Below are 21,930 nucleotides of genomic sequence, written 5' to 3' on the forward strand. Positions count from 1 at the left end.
GCAGGGCCTTTTTTAATTAAAGAGACAGAATGCTGGGACCTAGAGAGCAGGTGGGGAATGGGGGCTCAGGGCAGAGTCTCTCGTTCAGCACATAGCAGTTGCAGGCAGCGGGGATTGCCCCCCTGCCTGGCAGGATCTGGTGAGTGCAGGGCTTTGAGATAGTGGGCGGGGGATGGGGCCTGTTTGATTCAGAGATTCGGCTTATTTGGTAGCGGTAGCTGAATCTCTGAATCAGATTTGGACAAATCGATTCGGGACAGTGATGTGAATCGCCAAATCGAATCACTGTCCCCTGAATTGGCCGAATATGAAGCAAATACTAGCCTCTTCGCACAGGCCTACTGGACAAGCTTTCAAATGCAAGACATTCTTCATCAGATCACAGTGATCTCCATGTAACATGCACACAGACTGAACTTCATTCCTATGCAAAGGGTCAGGCAAAACATGTGCATCACTCATGTTCCAAATAAGAGGTTACATGGTGCATCAGTTTGGTGCCAGGCCTGTGCCCAGAGGTGTAGTTCCTCTGCAATAAATGCTTATATGAAGTTGCTGATCAGCAGTTAATGTCATGTGATGGGTTTGGCCAAAAGTCTCTCTTCTGTGCAAAACACTATTTTAATGTATCATGACATTAAAAAAAAACCAACCCAAAAACACTACTTAAGGCCCTGAATGTACACAGTGAAAAAAAATAAACATTTTAAAATATTCAAAGGACAGAGCCCTTTTTAACTTAAAAGACCATGCAGAAGAAACCTCTGAAGTCACTGGGCCTTTTTAGTTTGCCATTCCTATATCCATAATAGAAATTCTCAGTGGTATTTTATTTATTGTGCACTAAACCAAGATCCTGCTTGCCATTCTTTTATGCCTGTGGAACCCCAATGCCTTCATTCATGTGACTGATAGTAGAAGGTGTCTTACTACGTGAGATTTCCTTCTGGAGCAAGCCTTGACAGTTATGTTTGTATTCTCAGAAAATAAGTCTATCTAAAGAAAATAGTGATAGACGGTTGTGCTATTAGGAGCTGTATGTGCGATGCATTGAATAAGTAAACTCGGTTACTGATGCAGTGTGCCTTACTAGATAAGTGAAACAGAATCAAGCTATCAAGGATTGTATAATATGGTGAGATGAAGATAATATTATAGTTTTTAGGTTTCCTCTGTTGTTTGTATTTCCATTGTGTCTTGTACCTGAGGATCTCAAAGCACTTAACAAATGTACAGTTCGGTTTCCCTGCACGCTCAGGCAGCAGAGAAGTATTTTTATCTTCATCACACAGATGAGAAAATGAAGGTGCCATAAGTTTCAATTCAGGTTTTCCAAAATGGCCACTAATTTTTTGGTTGTCAGCTGTGGGAGTCTCTCCAGCAATACGAGGATGGTGTTTGCCCCGGGGGTGGTATTGGCAAGTTATAAGATGGCTGAAGAGTGCAATCTGTACTCAGCCAGTTTTTCCACAGGTATGATAGATGGTGCCTTGGAGCGAGGGCACAGCTGTTGGCCAGGATGTTGTGCAGTTTCCTTTCTCCTGTGCTGTCTAGGCTTCCTAAGCAAGATGGGTCTCCTTGAAGTGGGTGTATAGTCTAGCGCCATTGAGACCTGTTACCAGCCAGCACTTCCCAGTTTTCAAGGTTAATACCACCCTTCTTAAGTAAGGTATGCTTTCAGGGTATCCTTATAGCACTTCCCCTCTCCTCCATGGGTCCGCTTACCATGACTGAGTTGAGAGAAGAGGACTTGCTTCGGGAGATGAGTGTCAGCCATAAGCACACAGTGGCCAACCCAGCAGAGTTGATATTTTGTGATCTTTGCCTCAGTGCTGGTTATGTTAGCTGCAGAGCAGATGCTGGCGTTGGTGCAGTGCGATCTAATGCAAAGGATCTTCCTGAAGCAACACTGGTGGAACCATTCTAGGTACTTAACATGTCTTTGATAGGACACCCATAGAGGAGCATGGGGTTAACCACTGCATTGTAGACCAGGGTCTTAGTTTTCATCTGCAGATCTCAGTCAGTAAAGACATGGCAAAGCAGCTTTCTGAAGAAAACGCTGGCACAGCGAATGCTGTGTCTGATTTCTGCATCAGGGCTGACTGATGGGGAGAGGTTGCTGCCAAGGTTTGGGAAACACTCGATGTTTTCGAGGGGTTCTCCACCAGTGGTAATTTATGGGGGGTGGGGGGACAGCTTGTGCTGAGACAGGCTGATGGAGCATCTTGGTCTTCACAAAATTAAGGGAGAGTCCCAGGCTATGATAGGCACCTGGAAAAAGGTCAAGGATTGCTCTCAATGCATGAGGATAACATAGCTGTCGGCATGCTGAAGGTCAGTGATGCCAGTCTTGGTAACTTTTTTTGCTGTGAAGGCACCGCAGGGTGAAAAGATGATCGTCTGTTCGATGGTCAACTCTAATTCTGGGAGGAAGGCAGTCATGGCTGGGAATCACAATCACAGCAAGATAGGTGGGAGAAAGGGTTGGGGCAATGGCAGCCCTACTTGACAACAATGTTTGGTTGTCAGCTGTGGGAGTGATCAGCCTTAGTCATTCAAGCTGCTTTTCTGAGGTACTGAGCATTGTCCCCTAGAATTATTAGAGCTGTGACAATGTTTAAAAATGAATGAGTCTGTGTCATGGCGCGGGATCCTAGGAGAGGCTGTGATCTCCCCTAGCGCCCCCTACCATGCCAAGTTTGCGTTAAAGCACCCTTGTTCTCGCCTGCCATATCTTTGATATTATGTATTTATAAGGGAGGCTGCCTTTTGTCCCTTTGGACACGGTGCTCGGATGTATCCTGGCCCCTGTTCCATGTTGTTTGACTCGGTGCACCCCAGCCTTATGGGCTATGCGTGGCTGCAACCGCCCCCTTACCACGCCCCAAGCCTCGCTGATATCCCGGACCTTGTTTGGTCTGCCCTCTCTGGCACTTGGGCTTTCTGCAGCCCTTGTCTCACAACCTTGTGCCCCCTCAGGCGCTCTGGCTTGCCTCACAACCTTGCACCTCCTCAGGCATTCTTCAATCTATGCCCCTTTACTCTGGGGCTTCTCTCGTCACCCCCCCCTTTGCCTCGGGGCGTTTATCATGCTGCGTCCTCTCTGGTGCTGGGGTTAATGCACTGCCAAGTGCTGCACCCTCTCTGGCACTGGGGTCCCTATGAGGCCTCCTCCAACCCCTAATAGCCTCACCCGGTCCTCCAGTTGTAAACAGTAAATAGAAACTCAAGCCTCTTGGCTGCAACATAAATTCAAACCATCTGGCTATAACCATATTCAAGTCCATGGCGGGGTTTCTCCCTCCCTCACCCATAACAAGTGCCCGAGTGTCCTGGCATCTTCCTTCTCGTTGCTTTGGCAGAGTTCCCACCCCTATGGCTGCTGGTAGGGAACTGCCTCCCTGGCCTTAGCCTGGGTTTATATATCGGTCAGGCCCTGCCCCCTTCCGGTCAGCTGACCAGCAGCGGTTGCCCCAGCAACCAGCACCTGTGCTTCTTTATAGGAGCAGAGCACTGAGGTGCTCTGCGACAGTCTGCGTGATATCCAGAGGGGTCTCTTAGGCACTTATAACTTGGTGGCTAAGGCATTGCAGGAACCCCAGATTAGGTGCTCAGCCCTTGCAGAGTGATTCAGGAAAACAGAGTTAGGTGCCTGTGCTTCCTGTACTATCATGGAGGGTGGGTAAGTGCCTCTGAAGGCCAGTTCATGTTAGGGAGCCATCTAAGCTAGCTGATAGGAAATACTCATCCTAGAGGTGAGTTCACTCTCCCCAGAGCTTGTGTCCAGCACAGAGGTGTGCATTGGGTACCTCCATCCATTCATGGTACAGAACCCAGATCCACCCTCCAAGGTAGGCACATACTACTGCTCCCTGCCTTATTATATCATGTCCTCATAGTTAAGCAGCCACTCAGGAAGTGAGAGACCCCTCAAGCTGAGGGGATTCAAATCAATGTTTATCACTTCTTAGGAGAATACTCTGTCCACTGGACTACAGAGTAGTCTGGGTAGGGCCTCCTTTCCCTTACCTGTTTAAATGAGGTCCCTTTGTGGTCAAGAACACAAGATTCATTCAACCAGACCGAGAGCAAGCAAGAGGGAGCTTGACTTTGTATCCTAGTGGTCAACTGCAAGGAAAGAGTGCTTGAGTGCACCAGAAGTTCCCGGCTTTCAGGATTAGTTCTGTTCTTGAGCCAGTGGCTGTTTAATGTAAAAGGCGTGCACTGTCCTGGGAGTCAGGCTCCCTCTTGCTTGTTTTCTTGGCCCCATGAATCTTGTTGTCTTGGCTAGTAATTAAGGTACTTTTCCGGGAAGTGGGAGATGATGGTTTGAGTTTCCTCAAGCTGAGGAGGGCCTAGAACCCAGATCTCCCATTTGACCAAGTACTAACCACTTGACCAAAAAGTGGGCAGGATCAGAAAAGTGTGGTGGCTGCTGCACTTTCTGCTGAGCTCGGTGCTGCTGATGTGCCTCAGGCATGCTCTGAGCAAGCGTGCTGAATCCGGCCCTTCTAGGCACCGAGGTGGTGTAAATGCTGCTCTGCCTTATATCTGCACCATAGAGATGTGTAAGTAGGAGAAAGGTGCCTAGCTCAGGCCACATACTCTCAAACGTGCGTGTAAGCATAAGTTTGGTCCCCTCCCAAACTTGGAGGCCCAAAAAGTAATTGCTGAATGAATTCAGGCACCTGGGTTTCATAGTCAGTGAAATTTGGAGTTTTTGGGGTCCCTTTTTTGGACTTCGGCACCTAGCCGCTGCCTCAGTACCCTTTCAGAGCCTATCCTAAATCTTCTGTCCAAGGTCAAATGTGAAGTCAGGGTCAGATCCAAGGGAGAAAACACAGTTGTCACAGCCCACAGTTCTTATCCTGGTTATTAAACCGGATCCTTTTCATGTTACTGTCATGTCTAAGTAATCTGGGCAAACAGGCCGGTCCGTTCTTTAATCAAGAGGTGGGGAAGCTGGGTATTTAATGACACAGGAGAAAGCCATTCAGCATTACAGTTCAGTGTGCTCCGGCTCAAAAACACACTTGTATTACATGAAGATCTAAACTGAATACAACATATGAATCCTCTTCCTCTCCCCAGCCTGCCCCACTCTTTTTTCTTTCTGAACGCATGTCCGTAAAACTCTGCTGTCGGAGCGGATGCGTTCCACGGGACCGTGGTCTCCTTCCTCGTTCCTTGTCAACAAAACCTCTTTATGAGTGAAAAAGACGCCTTCTGTATGCAGGACTTCTGGCATTTTACACAGTGTATTAGGAGCCAGGCTAGGCAAACGTTAGGAGCTGTTTGCTGAGTGCATTTATTGCCTTTGCATAATTTATGAGCTGGAGGGGTTTGACCATCATTCGTCTCTGCCAGAGGCTGGCACTCAGGGCTCTGGAGGATGGAGCTGTAAATTGGATGGTGTGCTCCTGCTGAGCTCACGGCAAAGTCCCCAGGTCAGTATGGGAATTTAATACCAGGAATGGAACTGTTTTCTCAGAGCGCCATGTGGGCCTCAGTGCAGCAGAGGCTGTTTTGGCAGACGCAGCGACTGGCCAAATCGCGAAGCTGTCAGTCACCAGGCATGTTGCGAAGGGAGCCTGAGCATTTTTAATCGGCTTGGCATCCGTACTGCTTCCATAATGGACACCAGTAGGTCTCAGTCCTTCGCCATATGCTTAACTCTGGAGACAAGGTGCTTCTGGGTATAGCAGTAATTATTTGATGTAGAATTAAGCGGACCTTGAAATTAGAACTGGACTGTCGGAAAGCAGGAGGCTTAACACTTTGATGGAAATAACTGTTCCCACGGATATAATTCTGTGCGCTTTCTCTGCAGATTCTCTGGACTATAGGTGAACGTTGTGCTGGGAAACTCAGATGTCATTGATTACTTTACAGCTGAAGCTGTGAGAGCGTGGAAAAACACCCTTGGCAAGCGTTCTCCTCCTGCAGGTGCTCCCACCCAGTAACAAAACAAACTAAAAACCTCCCTAAACCATCTCCAAACCTGCGAGCCTGGGGAAACTTAATGGCAATGAAGAAATCTCGTGGTTATCGTGCATTCTTAGCATCCATTTTGTGGCATCTTCTTTTCTTCATGTCTAAGTTGGCAGTGCAGGCACACAGCTGGAGTCTGTCCCCAGCTCTGTAAATGGACAGTTGAGTGCTCTTGTGCAAGCCGTTCCTTCCATTCTTTATACCTAGGTCTCTTAAACTGTAAAATGGGAATAGCAATACTTCTTTTGTAAACCACTTTATGTTCATGGATGCACAATGGAAATACATTTTTGCAGATTTGCAAACTTAAGCACATACACACCCAATTTCCACACGGGTATGATCACACTGAACTGAATGGGTGTAAATGCGTATCTCCAATATCAGTTCCAAAACTTGCCTGGGGCCAAGTTGAAATGAAAACACATGTTTATCCCTCTTACTAGCATAAAATGCTACTTTTACGTTTGTCAGTCAAATACCCTTTCTGAAGGTTTGCTCTTCGTTTGAGGTTTACTACTTTGGATCCAAAACGCCATCTTACCAACATGATCTGGCTGGTCTTTTTGTAGTGTCGCAGTCTCTGGAAGTATCCAGGTGCAATCTACAGCTGGATAAATCATTCATAATGGATAATTTGTTCAAGGAATTTCTCCTCTGTTCCTGGTTGGGAATTATCTGTAAACAGATGGTGGTTTTTGCTAATTTATACTTTATTTTAAATTATTTGCTAGTTTGCTGTGAATAATTCTCCACCTTAGCTTGTTTGTGAGGAACTCTTTGGTGTAAAGAAGGTAAATCAAGTAGCTCCAGTGATCCTTCTTTCTGTTAAAAAAAAAAAAAAAAAAAGAAGCAGCAACAGCCCAATGAAAGGAAACTATTTAGAGCAGTTAAGACTTTTTTTTATACCGCAACACATAATTGATCTTTTGAACCCTTTAAAAAAAAAGATTAATTACTTAGTTGGGTAAAAAGAGTGTATGTAGTTCTTTTAAATAGGATAATACATATGAGGGACGTAACTCCTTAAGCTTTAGGGCATATGCCAAATATTACCAGCATGCATTAGGAAGAAGCTTCCCTTAGAAGCCTGTCATTGCATAATCCTCCAAGATGGTAGTCTTACTGTGTGAAGCACCTGCGACTAGCTGCTCTAAAAGATGGGTTACTGGCGGTTTGTCTGCTCCTTTCTCCAGCTCAGAAACTTCTGCCTGTCCTTCACTTGCACAGCTGTGACTTGCCAGTAGAGGCTTGCTGGACAGGGCTCAGATCTCGGGGCTAGATTGACTCTGCTCCCGCCAGGCAACGGGCAGGCCCAGCACTGTCTTAGTTGCAGCAAGACCAGAGGCGACCTGGGGAAGCAACTTCCCTGGGACTCTCTGGTCTCATGGAAAATGATGCAGTGGCTGTGCGCTGAGGGGGGCTGTTGAGCTTAAGCCCTGCTCTCAGCGCAGAGCTGCCACAGCTCTGCAAAACCAAGCTGCTTCCCTGGAGCTCTCTGGTCTCATCGAGCTTCAGTGGCTCCACGCTGAGAGCCTGGTGGCCCCATCCTCAGTGCAGAGCCACTGTGCCAGTTGCAGGGAGACCAGAGACACCCGGGGAAGCAGCTTCCCTAGGGCTCTCTGGTTTCACTGAAATTCATCCCTCTGTGCTGCCCCTGACTGGGCTGCCAGCCAGCCGGGTATCACCTGAGCTCTGAGGAGCCTGATCCTGATTCCTCCCCCACCTCCACCCCACATTGCTGTCAGCAAACTGGGTTTGGGTGGCAGCAGGAGGCACCATGGCCGTTGGACACTCCAAGGCTGCAGTGTTTGCTCCATTTTCAGGGCTGCTTGGCTGCTACAGGGGGGCTCAGGGGCTTCAGGCACCTGCCAACCATGGCTGCCGCTGGGTGAGCCTGGAAGGGGGAGCTAGTGGCCAGACCCTACACAACCTGGTGGAGCGTGAGGGTCAGCAGGAACCAGCCTCAGGCTGCTGTCACCAAGCTCCACCCTGCTCCAGCCACCCATCCCTGCCGGGGCACGTGTCCACCAGGTCCTGGGGGCACAGGTGCCACTCAGGGGACATGCTGCAGCAGAGCACAGGGCTGGGCACAAGTTCAACCGTGGGTCAGCAGGAGGGGTGAGCACCAGCCTACTGCCCCATGCAGGCTCCACAGCCTGAGTCTGGCCCTGGCATTCAAAGCAGCAAGCCAGTTTTGGAGGCACTGCAACCACCAGGCACTCTCCAGGGCTGTGGTGCTGGTTCTACCTGGTGGGAGCGGCAGGACAGAGGCACCGTGCCCAGCCCCCCTGCATCCCGATGTCTCCGCTTGCCCTGACTCAGGAGGGGCCACTGCATTCTGGGATGCTGGAGGACTTCAATTTGGGCAGAATAGCTGTCTGGAGAGGCCACACCTTAATGGAGCAGGAGCAAAATCCGGCGGACTAGAGATGCTCCTGCCCTGAAGTGGCATGACTTTAAGCTGAATAATGAGTGATTTAAGCCACTTGCAAGGTGTTAACATGCAGTCAGTCCAGGGGTCAAAAACTCCAGAAGCCACCTAAAAGGACTGTGCCACAAAGCCCTTAATTTGACACATTCTTAGTGCCGTGTATCTGTCTTGAGCATCTGAATTCTTCAGTGGAGCATCTATGAGTGATGACACAAAGTTTGGCATCTACAATGAGTAACAACAGATTTGTAAATGTGTACGCTCTGCAAAGGACAGGTGCTGTCTGTGTGTGCCCTCTGGAAAAACTTCTGAAGGAGGCAACATGCTATGTATCAGATGAAGAACCAGCTAATAATACTTTTCCCTCTCTGTGATCTGATGTTGGCTGCTATCTGCCTTCATGTAAAACTAACTTCCCTGCATGTAAATTAGTGGTTTAGGAGAAGAGGCTGTAAATTGCAAATGGCTTTGTTGAATCATGATAATATTGCAGTGGAAACAGAACTACAAATGTATTAACTTTAAGTGCAAACTCTCCTTAAAATGGCAGGGAAAGCCCTGTCATGCAATACACAAGTTTTCTTTCTAAAGGAATTTGGAAATAAAGCCTTATGGAGCACCTGTGTGTCAAACATCTGGGGAATGTTGTTCATATTTTTTTTCTATTTTCCTTTGGAAAGGTTTCTCTTACCCATGTTTCTCTACTTTTTTTGTGTGTTTCAGTGTGACAGCGACAGTGATCAGGAAGAGAAGGTAAGATGGGGAACATATGTCTCCTATACAGTTCTATGCTGGCAGGGCAGAGAAAGATCTTCCTGGACCTGTACTCCTACTTTTCTATTACTTATATAAAGTTTGTGTTAAGGACTGATCCAATGCATGCTGTAGTCAAGGGCTGAAAGGCTTGTATTGCCTTTAGTGGGTTTGGAATCAGAAATGGAAGGAAAATCTTTTTCAAGACCAATTATAGGCAACTATTCCTCTGATTTTGCAGTATACCTGATGTAGCTACATGAGATGCTAACAGCAGGGGTAGCCTGATAATACTGCACAGTAGCGCATCACAGCACAAACCGTACTAATACCTACTGCACAGTATTATGCTGCAAAGTAGCATCACTAAAAAGGCATTCACCAACTCAATTGCACAGTAACTCCAGGTACTGCACATTTATTTAGTGCTTGATTATAGAAGTACTAAATGATATGTGCAGTAACCACTGCACTTGAATGAGCATGTAGATGCACCCGCTAACAAAAGGATTGTATGTGCAATCTGTGAAAGCCATTTTGACTTCCAACCTTTTACATACCTGTGTTTACCCTTGGGAAGTGCTTTTTTGACAGAATAGGGGCATACATTTATGAAGACTCATATTTTTACTTTTAAACAGGCATTTATCCACCCAGTTGCTAATTTCAAAGGTTCACATATATGGGTCTGCAGGCCAAGGTCAAGTTTGGGGTTTGTTTTGTTTTAATCGACATTTGGAAACTGTGCTTGAAGTCTGATCAATATTTTCTGTTACCAAATCTACCCTAAGAGTCTAGGGTTTTCTCTGCAGGAGAGGGGGAGGGTGTTGTGCTGAAGGAATGTTAGGGAAGAAGTGATCTATAAAGCTATTTATTGTTAATGCTACTAATAGCTAAGGTACCTAGATCAATGTATTTTAATTTGTCTGCTTACATTTTTCTGTGCCATGAACAATCTCATGTATAATGTTCTTGCCTGTCAAAGACAAAATAGGTATTGTGGGGAAAAAAATTGTTTAAAAATGTTATCTCTAGGTTGAGTTCTACAGTTTGTAGGTGGATGTTGGATGACACCCAAACTCCACAGACTTTTTCTTTGACAGTTTTCACTGCTTTCTCTTGTTCCTTTCCTTGCCTTGATACGTTTTGGGGAAGAATGTGGGGAAATGGGTTTCAGGTGATCTCTTCACAATACTTGGAGGTTGGTGATAAGCTCCAGGTAAACCAAGAAAGAAGGCGGCGCACCTCGATGTATTGTGGAATCCCCAGGGAAATGACGGACTGCAGAGCTCATGTTTGATAAAATCCATCAGTGATATATTAGTGTAGGAAGAAGAAATCAAGGAAATTCCTACCCTAAGCTTTTCAATGGTCAAATCTGGCCTTTAGTTTTCAGTCGCTTTCCAAACCAAGAATATGTTTGGAGGGTTCCCCCCCCCCATGGTTTTAATAATCATTTGCTAACTATATTAAGCTGCCCTGTTTACTTTGAGCTGCAGCATGAGTCCATTAGTGATTTCCCTTCTGTAGAGGAACTAATCACTGGAGTTAATCAGAGTGTGACAACAGAGAAGTGTGGTTTTGTTGGGTTCCTGTACAGAATATTAACTTACACTTTTAGATATGAATTTCCATTGCATTGCTGTTCAAATCTCCCCTGTTTAGTGATTATTTATTTTCAAGATGTTCCCTATGCAAACAATAAACAGGACTCAGCTGAGCACTACGAGTCTAATTTCCTGCCGCTCTATTCACAGAGCTTACCTAGGCCAGATTTCATAATGCTTTTCTTTAAGAGCACCTAATGCATAAAGACAAACCGGGCAGTTTTTAGGTACCTTGTATTGCTAGTTAAGAGACATTTAATCAATGCCGCATTGGACAGAGACCTGCAATGGCACCTTGTGCTTCACCCCAGTAGTTCTGCAGAGAGGATTTGAAATCCAAACTGAGATATGAACTGGGCAATTGGTGTCTTGTCTTTCTTTATAACAGGGTGAGATATAAGCTCAGATCCAAGCATCCCTGACGATTCCAGGCAGCCAGATCCCTGAATCAAACCTAGCTCTGAATTTTACAGCAGAGGCCCAATTCTGACAGAAGGCTGCTAAACCTGGAGTATTTCTTCAGCCTGTACTGGCAGCCTAGGCAGAGATCTAAGGGCCTTGTTCTGCTGTTAATTTGAATTCAGCATATGTAGCCTGTTATAAAATGCGAGACATCATCATTTGAGCAGGTCAAGCATATTCAGATGAAGACAAATGGTGCTTATTTGATTTTCTTAAAATCAGGAAATGAAAAAAGTGCTCTCTGGAGAAATCATGTTCTGCCTGACTTAGATGATAGACCAAGGCATGTACCCCAGATAAGAACAGGCGCTCGTCTTGCGGTTTTTATCTCTGAAGGACGGTCGGGACTGTCAGCTCGCTGACATGTGCATTATCCATGTCATTTTAAACAAAGTGACCTGTAGAAAAGTGCACTCTGCCGTGACATGATAATGGGCTGTTGGATGACAGGTAAAGTACACACTATAAAGGAAGCCGTGCATTATTCCTTTGTTTAACTGACAAGTGGAAACTTCTTTTCTCCAGACAGGCGGGATCTTTTAGATCTTTATCAATAGAACCAATGAAGATTTTGAAGCCCTGTTTTAAAAAAATAAACAAATAAAATTTTAGGACCAAAAGTCCTCTGAGCAAAACATGCCGAGACAGCAGAGGGTACATTGTTTGTGAGGGCCTGACCTTGCAAGATGCTGACCATCCCCTGAGAGATGCTGAGCAGCCTCAGTTCTCCTTGATGACATTGGAATTGAGGACATTCAGCACCTTGAAACAGTAGAGACTAAAAGAGCTTTGATCAAAATCTCTCATTTGACTTTGGGCCCTCTGTTTGCCCTAATTATATAATGTAAAGATAAATATGAAATAGGTTCGGCTTGCCCCTTGATGAATGTATTTTATAAGTCTATAATTATTCTCCAGCACTCTGTCACTAAGTGTCCAACACTTCGGTGACATATGTCAAGGCAGAAATTTCTTCTCTATGGGAGCCGCAATCTTCTGTTACATATCTCTGCAGAATACTTCTCCAGATGCCTGCTAGTTAGAAATATTGAAAGGAGGTAACTTTGTTTTACCTTGGGTTTCTCGAGGGCAGACTCATGTTGGTTTCTAATGTTTAGCAGAAACCAGTATCATCTGGCTAGTCGAAGCCACGTGTTGAAGGATGAATAGGTGTGGGTATCTGCATTTGTGTGTGTGTTAGGGGAAATAAAGCAAGCATTCTGATATAGAGAGACCCTGTAAGCCAGGAACATATGCCAGTCGGTTAGAGTCAAAAACAGTGAGTCAGCATAGTGCTAGATGTGTGGCGGAGCATACGAAGTTAAAGGTTGGTGGATTCAAATATGGCCACACGTGTCTTGGTGAAAAAAGGGAACCCAGTCAGTAGAGGAAGAATGATGCTGACGTCCATACGGAGACTAAGGTCCGGTTATAAAATAAATAAATAAATAAATAAATAAAAAGAAGAGAAGTTCATTACTTTATGTGGCCAGTATCCTCTTTCCCTGTTTGAATGTGTATCAGGCAACACATGAATAATTATTGATATTCGATCTGTGCTAGGTGGTGGCTGTAACTCCAGCCCACCCTTCCAAGCCTTTAGTTGGGACCTGCCAGAAAAAACATTTTCTCTCTCTGAAACTATCCTAGCTTGAGACATTTCTGTAAAGCAGTGGTTCTCAGCCTTTTTAGACTCAAGGCACCTCTAATGAGACTTGAGGCACCCCTCAGAAAATGCCAGCTCTTAGCTTTCAATTATTTCTTGACTACAGAAGAGTGATAGAGCCATTCTTCTGTTGCAAACGACCCAGAAAGACTTCACCAAGTGTTCTTGACACTGTGGATTCCTATTGGATAGCTGGTTTTATTTCGTAACTCATGTGTTTGCAGACCTTCCAGAGCTAATATTGTGCAGCACCTGGGGGCACCCTTATAATAAGCATCTTGCACACCCTCTGGATGCCACAGCACTGTAGTAGGTGAGAATCACTGCTCTTGGGAAGAAACAAGGATAATTAACTGCAAAATACAGCCCCTGCTTAGTGCAACTGTAGCTAAGGCCCATGCATCATCTTTTAAATGGCATGTTTCTGGGATGCATGGTTTATCCATAGATATATGGGGCTTTCTTCCAGTGTGGTGTGCAAGGTCTCGGGCCAGAGAACTCCAGGTGTGCTTTTCATTTAGGTATAACGTTTAAAAAATTAACAGGTTGTATGTATGTGTTCGGAGAAAAAGCATCAAAATCTGAATGACTAATACCTGGAAGAGATGTCATTTAGTGCCCTGCGAAACCTTCAGCAAATATTTCTGGGGAATTTTATTGAACCAGAAATCACAGGTCCCAGATGAATTTTGGGTTTTCCCTATTAAAAAGCCTGTCACTCGCTAGTCTGTATAGGTTTCTGGAGCTGATGATCTAATATTAGGACAACCCATTGCACAGTTGACAGATTTAAGTTCAACTGTGTTTTCCTCTGATAGGAAGATATAATTTTAAAAATTATACCTAAGGTAATTATTAGAGCAAAAACTATTGATGCAAGTAATTAGTTCTTTTTCTGTAAGTGAAGGGAGCATCCTGATACATGAAGACAAGCATTAATGGCTTAGATAAGAAACCAAATTAAGGACCACGGCAGTGTTTTAGCCACCTTCACTATTGCCTCACCATACTATTTAATTGGAGCAATATCTGAGGTTCTTTAGTAGAATTGACCTGGTTCTTTCTTGGGAAAATATCTCATTGGCCATGAGGGATTTTTTCAAGTTGTTATTTAAATTAGATTCAGGAGCAAAATTGTCTGCATCTACAGGATTTTTATCTAAATTTTATAGGGGAACAGTGGGTTGCCCAATTAAAACATAGATCACCATAATTAACTGTTTAATCTTCTGCATACCCCAGTGCTAAATAATTGTTCTTTGTTATTGATGACAACTTTCGGGATGTATTGAGGAACAGATTGTTCAATATGTTGTTGATGACTACTGATGGCTATGATCCAAAACCCAATGAGACCAATGGTCCCATTGACTTGTTGGCTTTGGATCAGGTCTTTTGTGGGGCAGGAAGGGGGGCAACTAAGTTCATAAAAGCTCCTGCTCAAGGCAGAAGCCACAGGATTGTTGTAAGGCAACATACTCCCACAGCCAGTTCTGTTATCGAATGTGATTATCCACCTGATGACGCCTCACCTTGAAGTAGCATATTACTTGTCAGGCTTACGAATTTCTCTCTGGAGACCCATTGTAGGCACCATACAAGCTGTGAAAAATCATCTGCAGAATGCTATTTTTACATCAAAATGTTTTTAATGATAAAGCTAACACATTTGATTACGTATATAACAGCTATGAACATAAGACTATGGTGTGAAAAAGATAATAAATCAACATAGCACAATCAGTTAAAAAATAAAATGTGTGTGGACCATGGACTCTTTCAAAACATCATCCTGAAGCTGGCACACAAGGATTTAGCAGAATCGTCTTCCAAACTGTGTGCACTTCTCTGTGTACGTACGCACGCACCGTTTTTTTCTGCCTTTGGGAAAATATTTTGAAACGGTATATGATCATACACATTTTTCAGCTGTAATGCATAAGCATACTACAATATTTGGGAGTTAAATATGCCATGTTCGTAGCATTTCCCATTCTAAATGCAGTACAGAGAATACCTAATAAACAGCCAACATACATTTATAGCACATTACATTAATGATTCCCACTTTATATTCTAATGTTCTAAACTAATAAATGCTAGACTTTGATATTACTGTTGTCCATTTATTTCCAGTCCTCGGCCCCTGTGTCTCTTCTTCCCTAACACTGTTTAGGTACAATTAGAGAGACAGTTTGAGGTGAGAACTTGTCTGGATCTTCGTTGCAAAGTATTCTTATTCAGGTTCAGAGAATAATTGACTTTTTCCTTGGGTTTCTGCACCTCTTTGTTCTAGTATCATTGAAATACAGCAACCAGCATTGCTTTCCAAGGCATTTCCGGCCCAGCAGGAAAGCTGACAACGTTCCTAGCTCGATGTTGCAGGTCCAAGTGGTTTGTGTGGTTATGTCAGAATTGGGGAGGGGACCACGTTGAAAATGGATTTCCATCCTTCTGAATAAGCCACGATTAAACATTGGGGTTGCTTCCTGAATACATAATGAGCTGACTTCTTTTTGGCTCTCAAGACTTTGAGCTGCTTGGTCACATCTCTTGACTTTAAGTAGAACTGTGCGTCTCGTGCCGCTCAGTATTGCTCATTGGACATTGTCTACTTCTAGTGCTCTTTCTCCATTTAAGGCGCAGAAACTCATTCCTTTTTTCTAAAACAAATAAAATAAATAAGCCACTTGCAAGTGCACTTTCAAAACCAAGACTAGGCTAATCAGCTGTTTGGCGCAGGGCTTTGCTGTGCAGATTCTGTTGCCAGTAATAAAAGGGCTACTGCAAACGGATTAACTAGTGTTGAAATGGCATGACAGCGGCCTTCACCACCTGTATAAATGAGGGGGAGTCTCTTTCACTCTCGTGTTGCCTGCTGCTGAAGTTTTTGCTACCATAGGAGGAGGCTTGGATAGAAATTTGTGGCCGTATGTTTTTCCTCTAGGAGAAAAGAAAAGAAAAAAGATTAGGTTTCTTAGTGTAGCCTATGAATGAGGAGTAGCTATCTAGCTAGCAGCCTAACTGTAGCAGGGTAAGTTTTTATCTGGTCACTAGAGCATCATAATAGCTGCACTTCTGCTGTATATGTGCACAACATCAGGCAGCCTGGGAACCCAATCTCACTTTAGGCCTTTAGGCACTACTGAATTATAAATGATACGTAACAATTGTATCCCCTGAGTCTTTGCATAGAAGGAGCGCTTTGCACTTGATCTTCCCCCTGTTACACGGGAATCCTTTTACTCAGGATATGCCGCTCAAGCGGTGCTACACTGTTATGAAGCTTGTGGTGGGCCACCAGTTGCAGCTGGTGAAATAGAGCATAGGCCTTTTATGGGGATCAGCCTGGACTCCTGAGGGTCACTGAGCACGTGCCAGGCAAAGGGAGATGAGCCCCATAGACTGTTCTGTAGGGAAGCATTCCCTTGCCCGGTAAGGGTGGATTTCCTTGAGGGAGTCCTGGAGGAGATGTTGTCCCTAAAACCACCCTTTTTATGGTGATGCGGGACTAACCAGGACTAACTTAAGTGACTACACAATACTTTGATAAGTAAACTCCATACTTAGCAACCTACGGTTCAGTTCAGTGTGCTGACTTCCTTTGAAAATATGGTGGCTTATGCTAGCAGATAAGCCGAAATGTGGGGGGACTTGATTAAGTTCATAGGGTGAGGCAACCAAGCTGGATACAGGACCCAGTTTTATTGCTAGACCATCCTCTCTTGTCATATGATAGTTATGCCGTATTATTCACCATGCTCTTATTTCAGAAGAGGAGGAATTACCTTCTGAGAAATTATCACAGCATTGTTCTGGGACGGTTCCTGCACAGCTGAGATGGTTCTTACTGGTGAGAGAGATGCTGCATGTTTGTACAGGTGGTGTCTTTTTAGCTTTGGAAAGTGCCTCCCTTTAAACTCACCCAAGGGTGAGCAGTCACCCAAACGTTACTTGGTAGCAGTGCTCGAGCAATCGCAAAGTATTCCTTACTGTTTAAGATGTACTAGGAGGAAAGATAAGGATCTTTTTCAGTCATTTGATGTTCCACATAGAGGGTCCCGACAGCCAGAGAGGTAATGAAATCACAACCAAGCGTGTTCGTGTTAAAAGATTATGCATTTGCCACTAAGGGAAGAGAACATGTTGTTTACAGGCTTGAGAACGTGCTCTCTGGGCTGATTGTGCCATGGTGCTCTCTCAGCCAATGATTTGTCCTGTCCTTTATCATCTTTGTCACTCGGCAGCACGTTGTCATAGGTAACGTATCACCTCCCTCCCCCATTTCCCCTTTCCTTTTTTTGTACCCATTTCGTGTAGAAAATTTGTATTTACTTTGGGAGTGTAATTTGTTCCTCATGGATAATATGACCCTTAGCGGAGCTGGATCATGGGTTAGTTGAAGTGATATTTTCCGCTAATGGTAGTCGTACATCATTGCTGTCAGCTCGGGTTAGGAGGCAAGCACATTACAGCTCCATTTTACCTCTGCAGGCATCTGGGATTATTTGCCATAACTGAGTATGACATGACCGCACTACAGAGTGCATTAAAATTTTACTAGCTTCTCAGGCAAGTTCCTTGGCTCCAGCCTATGCTTCAGGCAGGCGTAATGATGGATACCTCTAAGGTCCTGACTTCCTGCACCAAGGATACTCAATGTCAACGGCCCAAACAGGTTTTACTCTCCCCAGGGCTTTAGAGCATCTTCTGGCAGTTGAGTAAACAATCAAAAAATGAACCACAAGGAGGCTGGCATGGATGCCACAGAAAACTTCCCCAATACATAAGGCATTTCACATGTAACATTGAATGTCATAGAATATATTTGTTTTAAAATAATAATGCATTATTATATAGAATTTTAAAAGAGAGGCATGATGTACGTGTGTGCTAGATATGATGCGTATGAAAATGGGAATATTGGCCGTGAATATGTATATATGTATATTTACACACACACACGTGCAGACTGATACATGCATTGGATTGCACACATTTTATCTATTTATGTGTATGTGTGTACCTTGTATAGTTGCTATGCATTACATGCATATATAAAATACGTAATGTGCAGATACAGCCTCATCTCTGTGCATATTGCATGGTAGTATATACATAACACACAAATGTAAGCAAGTATGTTATATGCATGTATACATACATGTACTGACATATTATATAGGTTTGTCTGTGTTTGTATAAGCAGTTTTAAGTTTGCAGGTTTAATTTAAGTAACCAGGGTGGCTAATGTAATATCCCAGAACACTGAATAATTCACATCTCCTGAAACATGTAATATTAAGGTCACATGGAACGGTGTTTATCAAACCCTTGGGGGACATTTACTCTTTTTTTTTTTTAGTTTGTGCATGTCTATGATTCAGTATTATGGATAATAAAAAGTAATACTTTACATCACTGCAGCCATACAGTAACCGCCTTCACGTCCTTAGGGATGTTGTTTTTTCCTTTTTCTTTTCTTCCTTTACCTTATATTTCCTTTTTTCTCCTTTTCCATTCCTTCCCCTTACATACCTTCTCAAGTTCACCACGCACCCCAGAGGTATGTGTATCCCACTTGGAGAAGCAGTGTTATCCAGTATTTTAGTACCAACATGTTTATAGCTGGATTGATATCGGTACTCATATTATAGACGTAGATATGTAGTATGGAAAGTTGTGTGCTGAAAGACAGTGCAAGGCAGGGTGAATATGGTCTATTTTAATACTTCTTGTTTCAAACGTGCTAATCTTTACCATGTTTTGTAATACTTCATATATGAAATACTTTCTATGCTCCGGGATTCATTTACTGTGGACCTCATCTGCACCTTACTTGTGATGCATTCATGTGCATGTCTGCACTATCACACAAGCTTTCCCTCTCCCTTTAAGCCACAGCAGTCCAAATTACCTGCAGTAATTTGAGCTGAAGGGGAATTTTTAAAAGTTTTCATGCCTGCTTAAAATGCCTGAATTCTTGGCGCTTGTTCTCTTCAATGTACATGTTGACTTCATGTAAGTGCTCACAGGAGGAAGAAGGTAAGATGTTTTGTTGTTGCTGGGGTTTTTTAGACACTTCAATAGCATTCAGTAATTAAGCAGAGTATTTAAATTAGTAACAAGACAGATAAAAATGATGAAGTTTATCAGTTCTTCTGCTTCACAATGCAGGTTGCTTATTGGTGGGGGTATGGAAGTGTCCTTGAAAGTCCACCCTGTATGTTAAAGAACTATGCAGTAGGCACACTATAAAGTTCTGCAACTTTCTCTAAGGTCACCCTTTGAGATGGGATGCTGGTTTAGACAGCATGACATGTTATTCTGGTATATTATGATTTATTCTGAGATGAATCCAGCAGACTTCACTTGGGCAAAACTTCTATTGAGAGAGTTCTGCCTGATTATATATTATTGGATTTGGCTGTACTATTTTAAATTGGCATTATCTTCATAATTATTGAGGGGCAACAGTATGCTCATATCCAGTACTGTACAAGAAGAGACAGTCCCAAACTGTCTTAAGATGATTCAACTACCATATGTAAGAGGAAAGATACTTTTGCTTGCTTACATTTTAGTATTATGGCCTTTTTTTGTATATGTAATAAAACCGTTTTGGAATCGTAATAGTTCAATGAAGTCACAGCAGCAAGAAACAGGATCCCCACCTGTTAATTTTGTATTGTCATCTTGAAGTTAGTCCAGAAGAATATCATGTTTTCTTTTTTGACTTCAGATTAAATAATTCAAGGTAGGAGCAGGGGAGGAAGTGATTCAGTCTTTGGAAAGTAATTATCTTCAGAGATTTTTATTTAAAATGTGGTAATTATTTTAAATTAAATGCTTCCAAGAGGCATCTACTGTACACACCTTTTATGATTTAAGCTAGTGTCACTCGGTCACTTGAAATATGTAGGAATCATGGAATAAAAATGACATCCTAACTGTGTGTATATGTGTTTGTATGATAAAATTGGTTATGGATGTACCTTTATGTATTTACAGGTATGTATGTTTGCATTGTGTAGTGCATATGTACTTATATCTGTGTGTGTGGCAAGCAAAAGAAGCTTCCCAGTATAAACTGATCATTGGCTGGGATCAAGAACTATCCCTGAAAGTCCACCCCATCATGTTAGAAGATTATACAGGAGGCTCACTATAAAGTTTTGCAACTCTCTAAGGCCACTCTTTGAGACTGGATGCTGCAGATTTTGGAATTTAAGTCCATTTAGGGTCTGGAATTTATTTCCATAAAATCTATTCACTCTAAGTTATTCAAATATAGTGTGAATATTCACAGTATGTTATTGCATAGCACCTGTTTTATGTAACAAATCATATTTTATAATCATACATGAAACATAACTGAAAGACTGTTTTCACATTCCATGGAAAGAAAAAAAAAAACTTGGCCTAGAGAAATGGGAAGGTGAAACATTTCTGTGAATATATGTGTAGGAAGGAAAAAAGCTATCAAAAGTTGTAGTAATTACTGAACATTTTAAAGAGTGTTGGAGCCCCATAACACATGTAACCATCTTGGATTTCTCGCAAACATTTCCATGGAAAGCTTAAAAACAAGGAGACAGGAAATTAAATTCATGCACCAGTGAATTGAAATCGGTACTGCAAGTATTGCTTTGGCTTTCTGCATATTTCTCTCCATCTGGCTCCACACTACTAGGGGTATTGTAGATTTGGAAGTGGTAAAATACAGCTACTGTATATCTCAGATTCCAGAAATTCCCAAGTGGGAACAAAGTTGAGAGAGTGACACATGGTTTGAGTTAGGGTTGGGCCAACAGGTACCAGCAGAATATGGGTAATTCTGAACGTTCACCCATTTAATTAAACCATAGAGGTTTGGATAATCTCCTATAAATGAGGAGTTAATTCTCCTTATTTGTACCCCTCATAGTCCTCATAGACCAGTCTCCTTGACTGAGTCTTTAATTCCCCATTCTCTTACAACTTTTTACCTTGGGTCTATTACTTAGTTACGTAATTTCCTGTTTGTTAGTTAAAATATTTGTGTGTACATTACTCCAGTGGACAACACATGGGTTTTAACTCTGGACATCTCGTTACCCACAAAAGTGTTTTGAGAATAAATTAGCTCCACTTCTGCAAATGCTCAGAAACCCTAGTAAAGCATGCTTTGAAAATGCCTAAATATTGCCAGTAGGAAAGAAAGTATTATGGGGCTAGATGTCCAGATGGTTTAACTTCACTGAAGACTCACGAAGCACTATCAAGGGCTCAGCATCCGTAAGTGGGGCCAGGTTTTTAAATACACTCAGTTCCCATTTGGGTACCAAAATAACCGGTCAGGATTTTCTGTGGAGCTGAGTATGCTGGCTGTAGGTCTTGCAATGAGAGAGCTGCCAAGTGCTGAATGCTCATAAATATTTGGGCCTTAGTTTGATGCCTACCTGGGACCTGAAATGCTTTGAAAATCTGCCAACCTGTGACTGTCTCTTTCCTCATAATGCCCCTTCTTAAAGTATACGCCTAAATTTTGAGAATTCCTGTACTGACCTATGCTGACTCGAGACATTTAGACTATATTAAACAAGGCTGTTCATTCATAACAAAAGTATCCTAATTGGATTACATTATTGTATTAGCTGTAACAATCAGATTGAACCAAATCACAGAGAGATAATATCGTTTTCCAGGGCATCCTTTGTAGAAACCAGTTTTGCTGGAAGTTCCAATATCTAACTTAATCCAGTTGAGTTTATGGTGGCTGCTTTGTCGTATCAGATTCCTTATGTTCAGGAAGCCAAGTTGCGCATAGCTGTGAGCAGGCACTGGATGCCGAATATGTGCCATACTACAAACTTGCATAGAAACATATAGTGAGTTTTAAAGAAACCAAAGGATTAATGGTAACATAACTGTGAGCATAGTACAGGCACGCTTCAAGGAAAGGGCTGGTTTAAGCACAGGTGGGGCACGCAACATTGTCAAAATGGAATTTCCCAGTGTTAGCAACTATTCAG

The 21,930-nt window shown here is 43.2% G+C and overlaps 1 protein-coding gene across 1 annotated transcript in view; it reads left to right on the forward strand.

Moving 5' to 3' along the window:
* AUTS2 (autism susceptibility candidate 2) overlaps positions 1–21,930 on the forward strand; it is a 740,769-nt gene that overhangs the window by 435,823 nt on the left and 283,016 nt on the right. The window contains exon 7 of the mRNA XM_019545302.1: positions 9,152–9,181. Within this exon, the coding sequence (XP_019400847.1) occupies positions 9,152–9,181 (30 nt within the window). The remainder of the gene's footprint in view (positions 1–9,151; positions 9,182–21,930) is intronic.

This window comes from Crocodylus porosus, unplaced genomic scaffold (assembly GCF_001723895.1).
Source record: "Crocodylus porosus isolate Cpor-Errol unplaced genomic scaffold, CroPor_comp1, whole genome shotgun sequence".
Classification (NCBI taxonomy): Eukaryota; Metazoa; Chordata; order Crocodylia; family Crocodylidae; genus Crocodylus; species Crocodylus porosus.